The sequence below is a fragment of the Ambystoma mexicanum genome, chromosome 13, assembly GCF_040938575.1.
Source record: "Ambystoma mexicanum isolate Mex_15411 chromosome 13, UKY_AmexF1_1, whole genome shotgun sequence".
NCBI lineage: Eukaryota > Metazoa > Chordata > Amphibia > Caudata > Ambystomatidae > Ambystoma > Ambystoma mexicanum.
In genome coordinates, this window is record NC_090938.1 from 383,967,451 (window position 1) to 383,979,682 (window position 12,232).

Sequence of the window (12,232 nt, forward strand, 5' to 3'; positions counted from 1 at the left end):
TGAATTCATCACTACTGCCAAATACGTATACTCATTTGTTGGGTGAATAGTTGAATAAAACCTATTTGAAGTGAGAATCGACTTAATCATCATGTCGAATTTAAAAGAAGCAGATGTACCTCTAATTACAATAATTACCTTTAGGAATAAATAAACAAGGAAGAAATGTAACTATTAGAAAAAAGGACCTAAAATACGCCAAATAGACGGAATGACATCATTGTGAATAAAAACCTACGTGTGATCCAGCCAATAACAGACGTGAGGTGAAACAGACGGATGTTGTCGGTGAGCTGACACGAAGACGGAAGGAGGTTCCAATCAAGGAGGAAGATGAGGCTGCATGAAGAAGTATCCCCGTGTAGAAGCAACAACAGGAGGAGGGGAGAGTGAGGACACGGCGCTCACTAACAAAGAAGAGGACTTTTAAGTACCCCAGAAAAAGTACACAGGAGCGGAAATTCCTACGCAACGTGCGTCAACAAAATATACCGTTGGGAACCTCAGGAAAAGCACGCCGAAGCGGTAACTCGTAACCGCGGGAGACCACGCAGGACGAGGAGACGAACGACCGGTGCCAACGACAAAGGTAAGACAGATCACATCCTTTCAACCCTCGAAACGGCCCTAAATTGAAATTAACTGTTGGAATACACTGGAGACAAAATACTTAGCAATTTCTCCTAATTAATTTTTAATGTGTCAACCCCACAGGGTACTGAAGTCTGGAATAGAGTTTTACCCACCTGAGCCATCAACAAGCCCCCTGATCAAGACCAATAAAGGTGGCCCTGACTGATAGACTCTAGAAGAGGAACAGACAATCTTCCTTTGAATAAAGATCGTGAAAATTGTAAAAGAGGACAAACGTGGAATGAGGTAAATATTTAACACGGAGGTATCAAGATGAAACCCAATGGAAGCATGATGTCGGGATTAGAACCTAACATAATACCACTCTAATTTCATTTTATTATCTAGGGAGTGGGATATCAAAAATGAATTCCAAAACAACCAAATAGAGGAGAGGAACAGATACGGCAGCAATAGAGTTAACAGCTACCCGCATCAGGAAGATTACTCCCTCCACAGGTAATGGAGTCAATTGTCTAGCCCTATTAATTACAATATAGGCACAAAAATCTATCATATGTGTATGGAAAGAGGACTCCCTAGTAGGGAGAGAAAATAATGCCGAACACGTGACAGTGTGACAGCGTTTACTAACAAGTATATGGGGGATGCAATAGTGGAGAAAAAGAGAAAGATGATAGGGACGATTGTACCCATCTATAAATGTAATCAAAACTTTAAAATGTTTTATGAGTTATACTACATTAAAAGAGTGGTGAATAATTGTAACGTTCACCTGATTCCCACGGAGGTGCAGGTCTGGCTTCAAGTGCTGATGCTTCTTCAATGGTGAAGCGCAGGACTCTGAAGATGGACAGGAAGGGCCCTCTACTCTGGCTTCTCCGGCTTGCAGGAATATTCCCCTGTGCGTGAAAAGGGAGTATTACCTACTGACTGAGTTATGCTCAAGCCTCCCACTCTCTTCCAACCCTCCACGATACCCTTCCACGATTCCCCGTGAAGTCTCACCTTAGGGTCTGAAAGGACGAGCTCTCCATCCTGCTTCTGACTCAGGGGCGCGTTGAACCCAGTTACTTCACTGGATTGAGGTTGGATGGGAGTTCAGGTAAGCTTGATTATACTGGTAAGGCGCTGTAAAAATTCTGTTGCAAGTTCAAAAGTTCAAGCTTTAAATAATAATGTTCATTGTCTTTTTTCAGGTGATGAATGAAGATTCCTTTGGAGACTTCTTGCAACAAAGCGCTGATGTTGATGTCTTTTCCCCATAGGGGCCGGGGTTCAGAATGCCAGAGATATGGTGCCGACCCGAAGTGAAACGTGCAGTTCCAGTAAAGATCTGGTAAGTCCTAGATGAGCGCTCAAGTAATGTTTTTGCATTCGCTCATCTAATGTCTTTGTCTTTTTTCCCCATAGGGGCCGGGGTCCTGCTTGGAAGCAGCAAGACCCGAAATGAAATGGGAATGACCCAACAGGTAAATCTTAGAAGGAAACTGAGCTTTTCCTATTCCCTTCCTTCTCTCACCTCTTATTCTTGTCTTTTTCTCTAGGCTCTGGGAAGTGGCAGTGTATCCGGATGATCGCTGCTGAAGATGGAGGAACCCAGGAAAGGTGAGTGAAATGCAGCGCTGCAGCGATCGTAACGAAATGCTTTTAAAAATTATGTCTTCCCTTTCAGGATCGTCGGTGATGTCTCTGTGGTGCAGATTAGCTGGTAGGTCTCTTGTCTCCCTTTGCAGGTGACCCAGGATGCTGACAGGCGTGGCTGAAGTCCAGATGCAGGAGCTGACACGGTGAGCGTTCAGCTGCGAGGAGCAGAACAACTCGAAGCGTGAGTTGCTGATCGGGTGTGGTTTAAATAGCTTTGGAAGAAGTTCCAAGTGTGTATCCTTCCTCCGATCAGGTATGTATCCTTCCCCGACCACACCCGGGTGGAAAGTAGTCCCACAGGTAAAGTAGTTCCTATTCAGGCCTCAAGAGGGCCTGGATGTGGCAGCATGGTCTGCATCAGGTAAGTGCACATTAAAACACTTGAACACATGTCTAGCTTTATGAGCCTGGCGCCTAAGGCGCCAGGACAGAGGTCCAACATGAGCCTGGTGCCTAAGGCGCCAGGACTGCGTCCAAAGGGCCCCAGCTTGGGCCCGCTGGCACTCCCCTGGGGGAAATGATGCCTGCCTCTGGGGTTGCTAGGTCGGAACTGGCTCCTTGGAGGTAGGCATCATGACAATAATAGAGCCCTCTGTATTCCTTGTGTTTCCACAGAACATCATCCAGAAATTGACCTAGAGCTATAACTAAAAGGGATAAGAAAGGAAACATAGAAGTCTGGCGAAATCCAAGAATAAGGAACAATTCAAAAACAAAGATTGTTCTTTTATCTAGTGTGTTTTTCTTCCCCTGAAGAATTTCCTGTAAAGTAGTGTGTTAGTTGGTAATGAGGAATGAAACATGTTGGGTATGTTTGTTTGAGGAATGAAAGAATGGATGAATGATGAACCATCAGTGCAAAATAATGGAGATACTAATAGACCATATTCTACAATAACTAAAACCGTGATTGAGTATCCCATGGTGTGATTAAAAGCAATAACATATTAGATCTAAAATGAATTGCCTTTGAGAGATGTACCATAGAAAATGACTGCCAACCTAGAAGGCTAATTGTTGTCGTATGCAATAATCTACAAAATAATTGAAAAGAAAAAATGGATTGTTCTCAATTATAAAGAAATATGTATTTTTCAGTTAAATGAAGATGAAGTGAAATGAAGACACTGTATATTTGTATATGAAAATAAAATTGTGATATTTTTTTATACAAAATTCTCTGTAGTATGTCAAAATTTAATTGGATAAAGACATGCACTTAGGGTCATTAGCTGGATGAGTAGTGGAAAGCAAGGGACCTTTTGCACATTTAATACTATATTGTGGGCAGTGTTTTGAAGAGGGCTGTTGCATAAAGGTCCATGGCAAAAAAATATAAGTCAAAAACCTCTGGTCTCTCAAATTTGTGTGTCGAATGAAAAATAGACATAAAATCCAAAGTGCTATGTGTCATAAGAGGTACTCACGGCACGAGCAAATTATAAAAAAGGTTTTAGCCCGGTATAAACTGGAATTAGATAACCTGGTCTGAGAGGACCTCTGGGAGGCGTGCAGCGCAAATAACATTTAAAAAGTGTTTGGGTCTAGTAATTAATGCCCCCCCTTCCCCACAATGGAAATAGCATTGGTCTTGCAAACAACATTCAGGACCAACAGTGTGTGGACAATTTTTCAACACTGTACAAGGAAACCAACCCCATAAGTGAAGTTGAATCAGTATTTATTCAATCAGAAAGGGGTAGCCAATTAACAGCCCAGGTTCTTTAACAGTGCACCTGACAGAGGTAATAGCTGCTATTGCAAAACAGTTTCATAACCGCTCTCCCGGCCCGGATGGCAACACGGCTGACCTCTTCCAAGACATGATCGAATTTTCGTCACCTACCTGTATGCTTTAAAATAAGTAAGATCCTCGATCATGGAAATTGGCTCCAATATAGCCAATTTTCAAAAAAGGGAACAGATCCCTGCCGTCAGCTTATAAACCCATATCCCTGCTTGATAATATTTGGAAGGGATGCTCTTGCAAAAACTAGATGCTTGGGTAGGAGTAAACAACATTTTAGCCAAGGTTCAGCTGGACTTTCTTCCGGGGCTGGGGACTTTTGAGCAAGCCCTTAACCTGCATCTTATAATAGCTAATTCCCGGTTTATAAAACAAGAGCCTCTCTACTTGGCTTTCTTGGACCTGAACACAACCTTTCATAAAGTTAATCGATCTCAACTCGGGTCACTGAATTTTCCAAAAGAAAACTTAAATATACTGAGACTCATTCATCTTCACACTGAAGCCTCCGTCAGAACTGGAGAAAAAGGCCACTGCACCCCTTTTATTTAAATGTAGACACAGGCGTACGCCAAGGGTGTGTTTTGGCCCAATTGTTGTTTTCTTTGTATATAAATGATCTCTATGAGGTCCTTGTAGAAATAGGAAAAGATGTACCAAAAATTGGGAACATGGCTCTACCTGTGCTGGCGTACGCTGAAGATTGTTTGCTCATTTTTATGAACCCGACAGATCTACAAGTGAACACTGATAGGTTTACAATAATGGTGTGCTCATCAAAAAGGAATCTTCGTAAAACACCACAGATGCGCAGCAATCAATTCCCAGGTGACTGAATTTGACAAGTTAGGTTTTAGATATTTGTCAACGCTAATAGGTAATCCTCACCTCGAAAAGCAAACTTCTAAAACGATGAAAACTCTTGGTAGTATTTCTCAGTTTACGAGGATGTGTCACTCACAGCCACTGAACATGATACTGAAAGTGTATGCAATGAAAACAAAATCTGTTGCACTTGATAAGGGCACCATGTTGGGTATGTTTAATGTGGCAAGTTTACAAATCGTTGAGAATATGTTTTTAAAAAAAAGTTATTTGGCCTCCCAAAGTCTGCTCCCAATTATCAGGTTCAGCATTAGGTATCCATCACTTGGAGGACGATTTCATGATGGAGTCGGCCATCCATTGGTTACGCCTTTGGTCAAATTCTAAAACAACCATGACGCAGTTCAATTTCCAATCTCTGAAGTAAGCCTGGAACTTCCAATGTGTCTTAGTTTAAGCACATCAAGTCCTTAATGAGGAGATATGCCCTGCGGTGGCACCCAAGATAAGGGATGAGCAGAGCCCACCACCGAGGGGCATATTAGCCATTAGCACCCGTGTAGATCCCTAAACGGGTGCTAATGGTGTCTTTTTTTTTTAAAGAAAAGAAAAGAAACGTACCTTACTTGTGCATTTCCACGCCGGCAATGCCCCCATAGGGTTCAATGGGAATGGGGAGGGAGGTAATAACGGGCACATTATGAATGGCCCGTTATTAACTCCCTCTTCCCCTCATGGGACCCGGAAAAGAGGTCTGGTTTTACCAGACGTCTGATCCGGGTCCCGCAAAGGGAACCTCGTAATCGGCGCTCCCGTAATGAAGGGGGCCGGTCCCGTACCGGCCCCCTTCATTACGGGAGCGCCACGCTTGTAATGAGGCCCATATGTCTTATTACTAGGGCTTGTTTTAATGGTTTGCCACTCAGAGCCATAACAGCACACTGGATAGGCAATGACGGGTCCGAAAGCTGTAATATGAGTTCATGTGTTCTGCTATACATAACAATCTGCTACGTTTTATATTTATTTGTAGGGCCTATCAACATGTCCTAGCTAGAACCTTATTCCCAGCCCTAAAAGGATTAGGCTTAACTCAATGTCGCCTGGCCCTTTATGGCCTATTGAGGTTGGGCACTCCACTTGTTATCCATCTGAGGCAGGTACTAGGAATCAGGAACAGGAATATGTTGGTGTAAGCTAGACTGTGTCTATTCTGTCAGATTTATTATTGCTTTATATTGTGCACATCGTATTTTTACTTTGCTGTATGAAATGTCTTTTAATGTCCGTTTTATGCCGGTTTAGACCGAAATAAACAAACAAACAAATGATTGATAATGTACAATGTATGATTGTTATTCAGTTGGGCCAGAAATGTGCGACTCATTTCCCTATTGACAGCCATACTTTGCAAGTCCTTTCTTCCAGGCTGCCACTCATTGGGACCATAACTTACCACATCCGCAAACTTGGTCCGCGTGAGTCCGGCAGCAAGGCAGTTCACTCTGATGTTCATGGGCGCCAATGCTGGAGCCAGCACCTTTGTCAGGCTTAAGAGGGCAGTCTTACTGACACAGTAGGGTCCAACGATCTAAAAAAGGGATTAAAAGTTAAAGGTTCAATGGAAAGGAAAAAACAGGAAGCTGCATTGACAGTGATACAAAAAAACAGAAGTAGGTAAACAAGGAAGGCTGTTACTGGGAGCACCACCATTTGCACCCAGTGAATGTCAGGATGTGGGTCACTCCACATTGGCAAGACACATAGCAGTGAGATGTGAGATAATGAAATGAAACCTCACAATCCTACATGCTTAGTGTGATACCCGCATAATGCTCCTGTCAACACATGATTGTATTTGACGTTGTCTCCTCATAAGGTGTTGAAGTGATAATGCTATCATCCCAGCCCCAGTGTAGTTTGCTTAGCACCATCCCACCTACATTGCTGTGTATTTTTTGGGGGCTATACATTTTTTGGGGTCGAGGAGCAATGCTGTGCTGTTGCCCCAGAGCCCTGAGCTGTTTTTGTGATTTGAAAGGGTGTTGTAGGGCAGAATACGGTGTGCCAATGGGGTGTCTACAGTTGAGGCATGCTGCAAAGGGCTCACATCACAACAGAACTAACCTAGATAATGGTACATGACTTACCGGCGCGGGGTTGTAGGCACTTATAGATGAGACAAACACGATGGATCCTCCCCTACAACAAAAGAATCCAATAGGACTCAATGAGAAGTATGAGAACATCAACATGTTATGTATCATCCTCTCGTTCCATTCCTGCCCGGGTGGCACTAAAACAAGTGGTCGCTTCAACATTCACCATCTCTCACAGTCTTCATGATACTCCCTTTCTCGAGCGGTAGGCTGCAACAATGACTAGAGGTCGCTGAGGAAGACTTGGCTTCCCTCTGGCGCAGCACTTCCACCCAAACCTGGGCCTGGTGGGAAATGTCATATTTAAGTTAAGAATGTTGGCAAATTGTAACCCTCATCTTCAGGAGGGTAGCTCAGGAGCAATGCACTCGTCTTGGAAAAAAGACGGTGCCGGGCAGCACGGGTAGAAGCTTCAGTCTGGCATGAAGTGTGTTATAAAAAACAACGTAATTTTTTTTAGGCACTCACCACCTATTCTTAAACAAACTAATTAGGAAGTGTTCATGAAAAAGGTTTTTAAAAAAAAGATTTCTGCTTTATTCAGATCACAACTTCTTGTCCAGTGAGACAGTTATAATGACTGTCAACCAGTGGTCAAGTCCTAAAAATAAAAGTAGGGGGGACTCATCAACAAACGCAATGGGATGTGACGTTGCCAGGAATTAGCACACAGAGGTGAAATATGCACATTTCATTAAATTGGCTTTGCATAAACACCCACATTGCGCATTTGCCTTTCATGACATCCACACACACACAAAACCAGGAGAGGATATTTTCATCTAACAGTGTTTTTGAAAACGTTAAAAGGTGTGCATGTTTTCAACTCCAAGAGACAATACAAATGTTTTCCCTGGAACATGCAGCACCGAAATGGGACATTTCACCTTTAGTTGATTGTTATTTTTCATCCTTACATAGTGCAGTGGTGAAGTGTCTGGCCAGACTGCAAACCTGACGACTGTGGTTCGATCCCCGAGGTGGGCTTTAATTCATACATTCAAAGAAAACATTCAATGTTTCTCATTTCAGCTGTGGGGGACTGAGTCCACCCTCTGGTAATAGTGGGTGGTCTTCATCCACCTGCATGTACCCTCCACTTGAGCCCTGCTGTCAACTTCGAGAACTCTGCAGGCAATCACCCTCGCTTCTGCATGTGAGGGACAGATAGCTGCGCCATCAGGAATGTCGACTTCACGTTCGCGTCAAAAATCTGTAATTTCACAAGAAATGGAGAAAAATTCAGAGAACATTTTAGACCAAGATAAGTAGCACTGGGACACCGTGATGAATACTGTTCGTGGCATCATTTGTCTATTGTTGGGGGGTTCTGCTTAAAAAAGCATACCCTGATGGCTGGGACTGGTATTGCTAGCAAAAACAAACCTCAGCCCCTAGAGAGGGAGTCAAACAAGTACCACGGATACAGTTCTTTCTGCTGCTTAGGGCTGGGAGTACAGTGGAAGTGGCAACGCCTCTGAGTTAGGCAGAGACGAGTAATACTCTAGCAGTGAGAGGATGGGGCATTTCTACATGGACTAATACACAAAGGACTGTTGTTTCTGGGCCGGTCTCCTCACTGAAAACGTCCTCCGTGTAGGGACACATCCTTACCTTCTCCCAAACTTCAGGAGTTGAATCCAAGATATTCCCAACAAAGGGATTCACTCCGGCACTGGAAATCATGTAGTCGATTCCACCGTAATGCTCCAGAGCCTGAACGCAAAAGAGAACATCCAAGTAAGAGGACCTAGCACCCACAACATATACAGTAGCGTGTCTGTTTTCTGTGACTGGCCAGCCTAAGCCTGTTGTGCGACGCCCTTGGCCTAGCTTGGTAGGTTACACGTATTACAGTTCTGTTCTTTAAATACATGCAATTGGTGATTGGTCTCTGAATGTGACCTTGCATTATGATTGGTGGAGCAGTGTCCATATTATCTCCTCCACCAACCAACCCGAGTGGCTGAAGTCTGTTTTGATGTAGAGAGTTGCACCTGATCCCATCACCTCTTCTAGATCTTTCTCGTCCCTATCATTCATCCTCACCTGTATCGCTGGCACGGGATCCTGCTTGCCTGCAGGATTCCCTGGTCCCATTTTTGACTACCATTTTGTCTGGTAATCAAGTTAGCCTGCCTATTTTTCCCAAAATGTCATGTATTTCCACACACCTGTTATGGAAGCGGGTGCCCCTGAGTATTCCACAGCACAATACACAGCCTGATGTGATATTTTCTCATCTTTCTATGTCAAGAATTAATCCAGCCACCTCCTTTTGTATTATTTGCAATTTGCCACATTTTCTGGGCGGCTGGCAACAGGGAAGAGCGAGTTGCAACAGTGTAGTTGAGCCATGATTACGAGCCCTGAACAATGGGAACACTTTCTTACTGTGCCTTGTGAGAAATGATCCCTCACCCCTGTGAACCATGACCCTGTCTGGCAGCAAGCAGGTACCAAGGTGGGGTCTAGCAGTTAAGTTAATAGGTTAATAACACGTAACTTGGGTCTAACCTTGCCTGAGTCAAGAATAAGGCCAGCGTCTGCCATGCTACATGCTGAGCTGAGAAACCTCGACAGCGTGGAGACACTCACATCACAATGAGAAATGAGAGCCTTTGCTATGAACTGCAGCACATTTGGGTGCTGCGTAGGTGCTAGGAGCCCTAGCAGTTAAGTTAATCAGACCCTCCAGGATATTGCGGCATGAAATGGAAAATTTTGCGGCACAAAAAAGAAATAATTGCGGCACACAACTGCATTTTTTGCGGCATTATTTATTGTCGAAAAATACATCATTTAACATCTTTTTTATCCAAAAACAGAGAACTTGAACAGTACAGAGTGTTGCACATTGAAACAGGAATGTTTGAGGTGATGTGGAGAACTTTTAACAAACCTTTGAGCTAACTTTATCGAGCAATAGCATCAAATTGTGAGCCTGAAATGCCTGTCATTGTTTTTTCAAAGCAGTCTTCTGAGTTAATGCCTTCTGCCACTTGATTTATAAGCACTATAATGGCACTGATTGCATAGCTTTCTGAGCACCCCCGTCTATTCCTGAGCTACATCAGTTTCAGTACTTGGTCCAAATCCCATCTCCCCTAATCACATCAGTCCTGACTTGCAGCTCCTCTTTTATTCTGTGGGTTCCTAAATATAGCCCTACCAGTCGACCTCAGTCCTGACTTTCAGCACTCTACGCAACTCCTGCTTTGGTACCTTCATAATGCTGCCCAGCTATAACCCCTGCATTTTCAGTACTGGGATGTAGTCACATACAGGCACACACGCACACAGCTCTGCTGATCTACCTAAATTCTAAAATGCGCCCCTTCTGCTATCCCCCTACTGAGATCCTCTCACACAGGTGCGTCCAGGCACACCTGTCCCTAGTTAAGGTAACCCTTATGGTCCATTTCTGGAAGCCCATTACTGCTTCACTACCACTCTTTAGTCATGGCATGTGAACCCAATGTGTATGGGCAGTCCTCCGGGGTTAGGTCCACACATTTCAAAACAATGACATTGAAGTGGAGCTAAACACCCTCAAAGCCTAAATTAGCAGATGACCAAAATCGAAAATTTTAACAGACTGGGGAGTGAAGCGTTGGGTATAGATAGTGGGTGAGTGCAGTGAAGAAAGAGGAAATCCAAAGATGGCATGGGGGTGGTGGCATCCGTATAAAAGTAAATGGAAGGTGTATCTTAATTAAAGATGACAGCGTCGATACATTAATCTCAAAAAGACTCAGTCTCCCATCCAAATGAGCCATGAGAATCTTCCCTTCAGCGGAGGACAGGAGCATCCTCTGCAGGCCATCTGGCTTGCCTCCAAGGCTGAAGGCACTTCCCTCGCCAGCATTCGTCCCCCAGATCTATAATCCCAGTCCGTTGCTGTGCACTGCTAGAATTGTTTTGCATAAATCAGGGCATTTATGTAATTCCTTTAGCTCTTAGTCTTCACTGTGGGTCACCTGCGTCTGAAAATCACCTCCTTCCCAGTTCCTATTCCAGCTTTCTACCAGATTCACTGCCTGCTCCTCTGTTAGCACTCTCGAAACCGCATAACACTCTGAGGTGCTCCCACAGTCGGTCCATCGCTACTAGTGTTCTGTGAGTTGCTCCCAAAGCCTTAATCCTCCACAGCAACACTGTTATTTGGGGAAGGGGTCCCTCAAGATGTTTCTTAAGCTCAAGGGATCCAGTAAGCGCTCTTGCCAGTAATCCTGCCAGGTTTCCTGGCACCTTAAATCCTTTAAGTCATTTAGTGCGGTGGACAGGCCACATCACTGGTGAGGGTCACAGCACAGCTGTGGCAGCAATGCGCTTTACAGGAGCTTGCTGCCATGTGAAGAGGATATGGGATACTGCTGTTGCCGAAGCTTGGTCTCGGCAAGCTTGGTGTCAGTGCAGACCCTCCCTAGAATAACTCTGTTACACTTAATCAGGTCCAGTACCTCTGCCAAACACAAAACGTGGGTTCCTTCCCCAAGATAGTTTCTATGAGTGTCCTTCACTGAAGTCCTGCTAAAAACAAGCATTTGCAAATCCAACAGCATTGACTTGATTTTAACATAACTGTGTATAGGAATTGCCAGCTGCTGCTATGGTAATTAATTGCAAGGCCTTTGTCATTTGTGTCCCGTTCTGTCTGGCCACGCTCTTTAGGACAGCCAGGCTGAGTCACCACAGCCTAACATTTTGGGGTGTGGAGGGGGGAGAGGGCTACAGCTCGATCAGCTCCATGGAGGGGCTTGAATTCAAAGGTGTCAACCCTGGTTCACACCTTTGAACTGAAGCCCCTCGGTTTATTTGCTTTTTGCTCAGTGGAGTTGTTAACCTTTGAGCTGCTGCAATTGGCAACCCCTCTGTGGATGCTATAAATCATTAAATGAGCGTGAAAAAGATACATAAAGCTAATGTGTCTTTTTTGCGCTCATTTAATGATTTATAGCGGCCATAGCGGGAAAAGGCAAATTTTGCGGTTTTTTTGCAAATCGCAAAATCGCCATAAAATGGGTGGTCTGGTTAATAGTAACACTGATTGCAAGTCTAACATCTTCTGACTCAAGAATAAGATCCGTTTCTGGCAGGCTAAGTGTTGAAAAACCTTCCTAGCTGGGGAGACTTACCCCGTAGAAGCAACCTTTGACATGTTAGGTGCTCCGGGACAGCGATGGGAAAAGTGCACGTGGAGGGTGGCGTTAATTTCCATTCACCCCAGGAGTGGGAAGCCCTTGTTGGACAGGGACTA

General features: G+C 44.2%; 1 protein-coding gene across 1 annotated transcript in view; it reads right to left on the reverse strand.

The window, feature by feature from the left end:
• LOC138520370 (dehydrogenase/reductase SDR family member 4-like) overlaps positions 1 to 12,232 on the reverse strand; it is a 33,482-nt gene that overhangs the window by 899 nt on the left and 20,351 nt on the right. Inside the window, exons 3-6 of the mRNA XM_069632779.1 lie at positions 8,587 to 8,688; positions 8,115 to 8,185; positions 6,964 to 7,015; positions 6,270 to 6,404 (exon numbers count right to left, since the gene is read on the reverse strand). Of these exons, the coding sequence (XP_069488880.1) occupies positions 6,270 to 6,404; positions 6,964 to 7,015; positions 8,115 to 8,185; positions 8,587 to 8,688 (360 nt within the window). The remainder of the gene's footprint in view (positions 1 to 6,269; positions 6,405 to 6,963; positions 7,016 to 8,114; positions 8,186 to 8,586; positions 8,689 to 12,232) is intronic.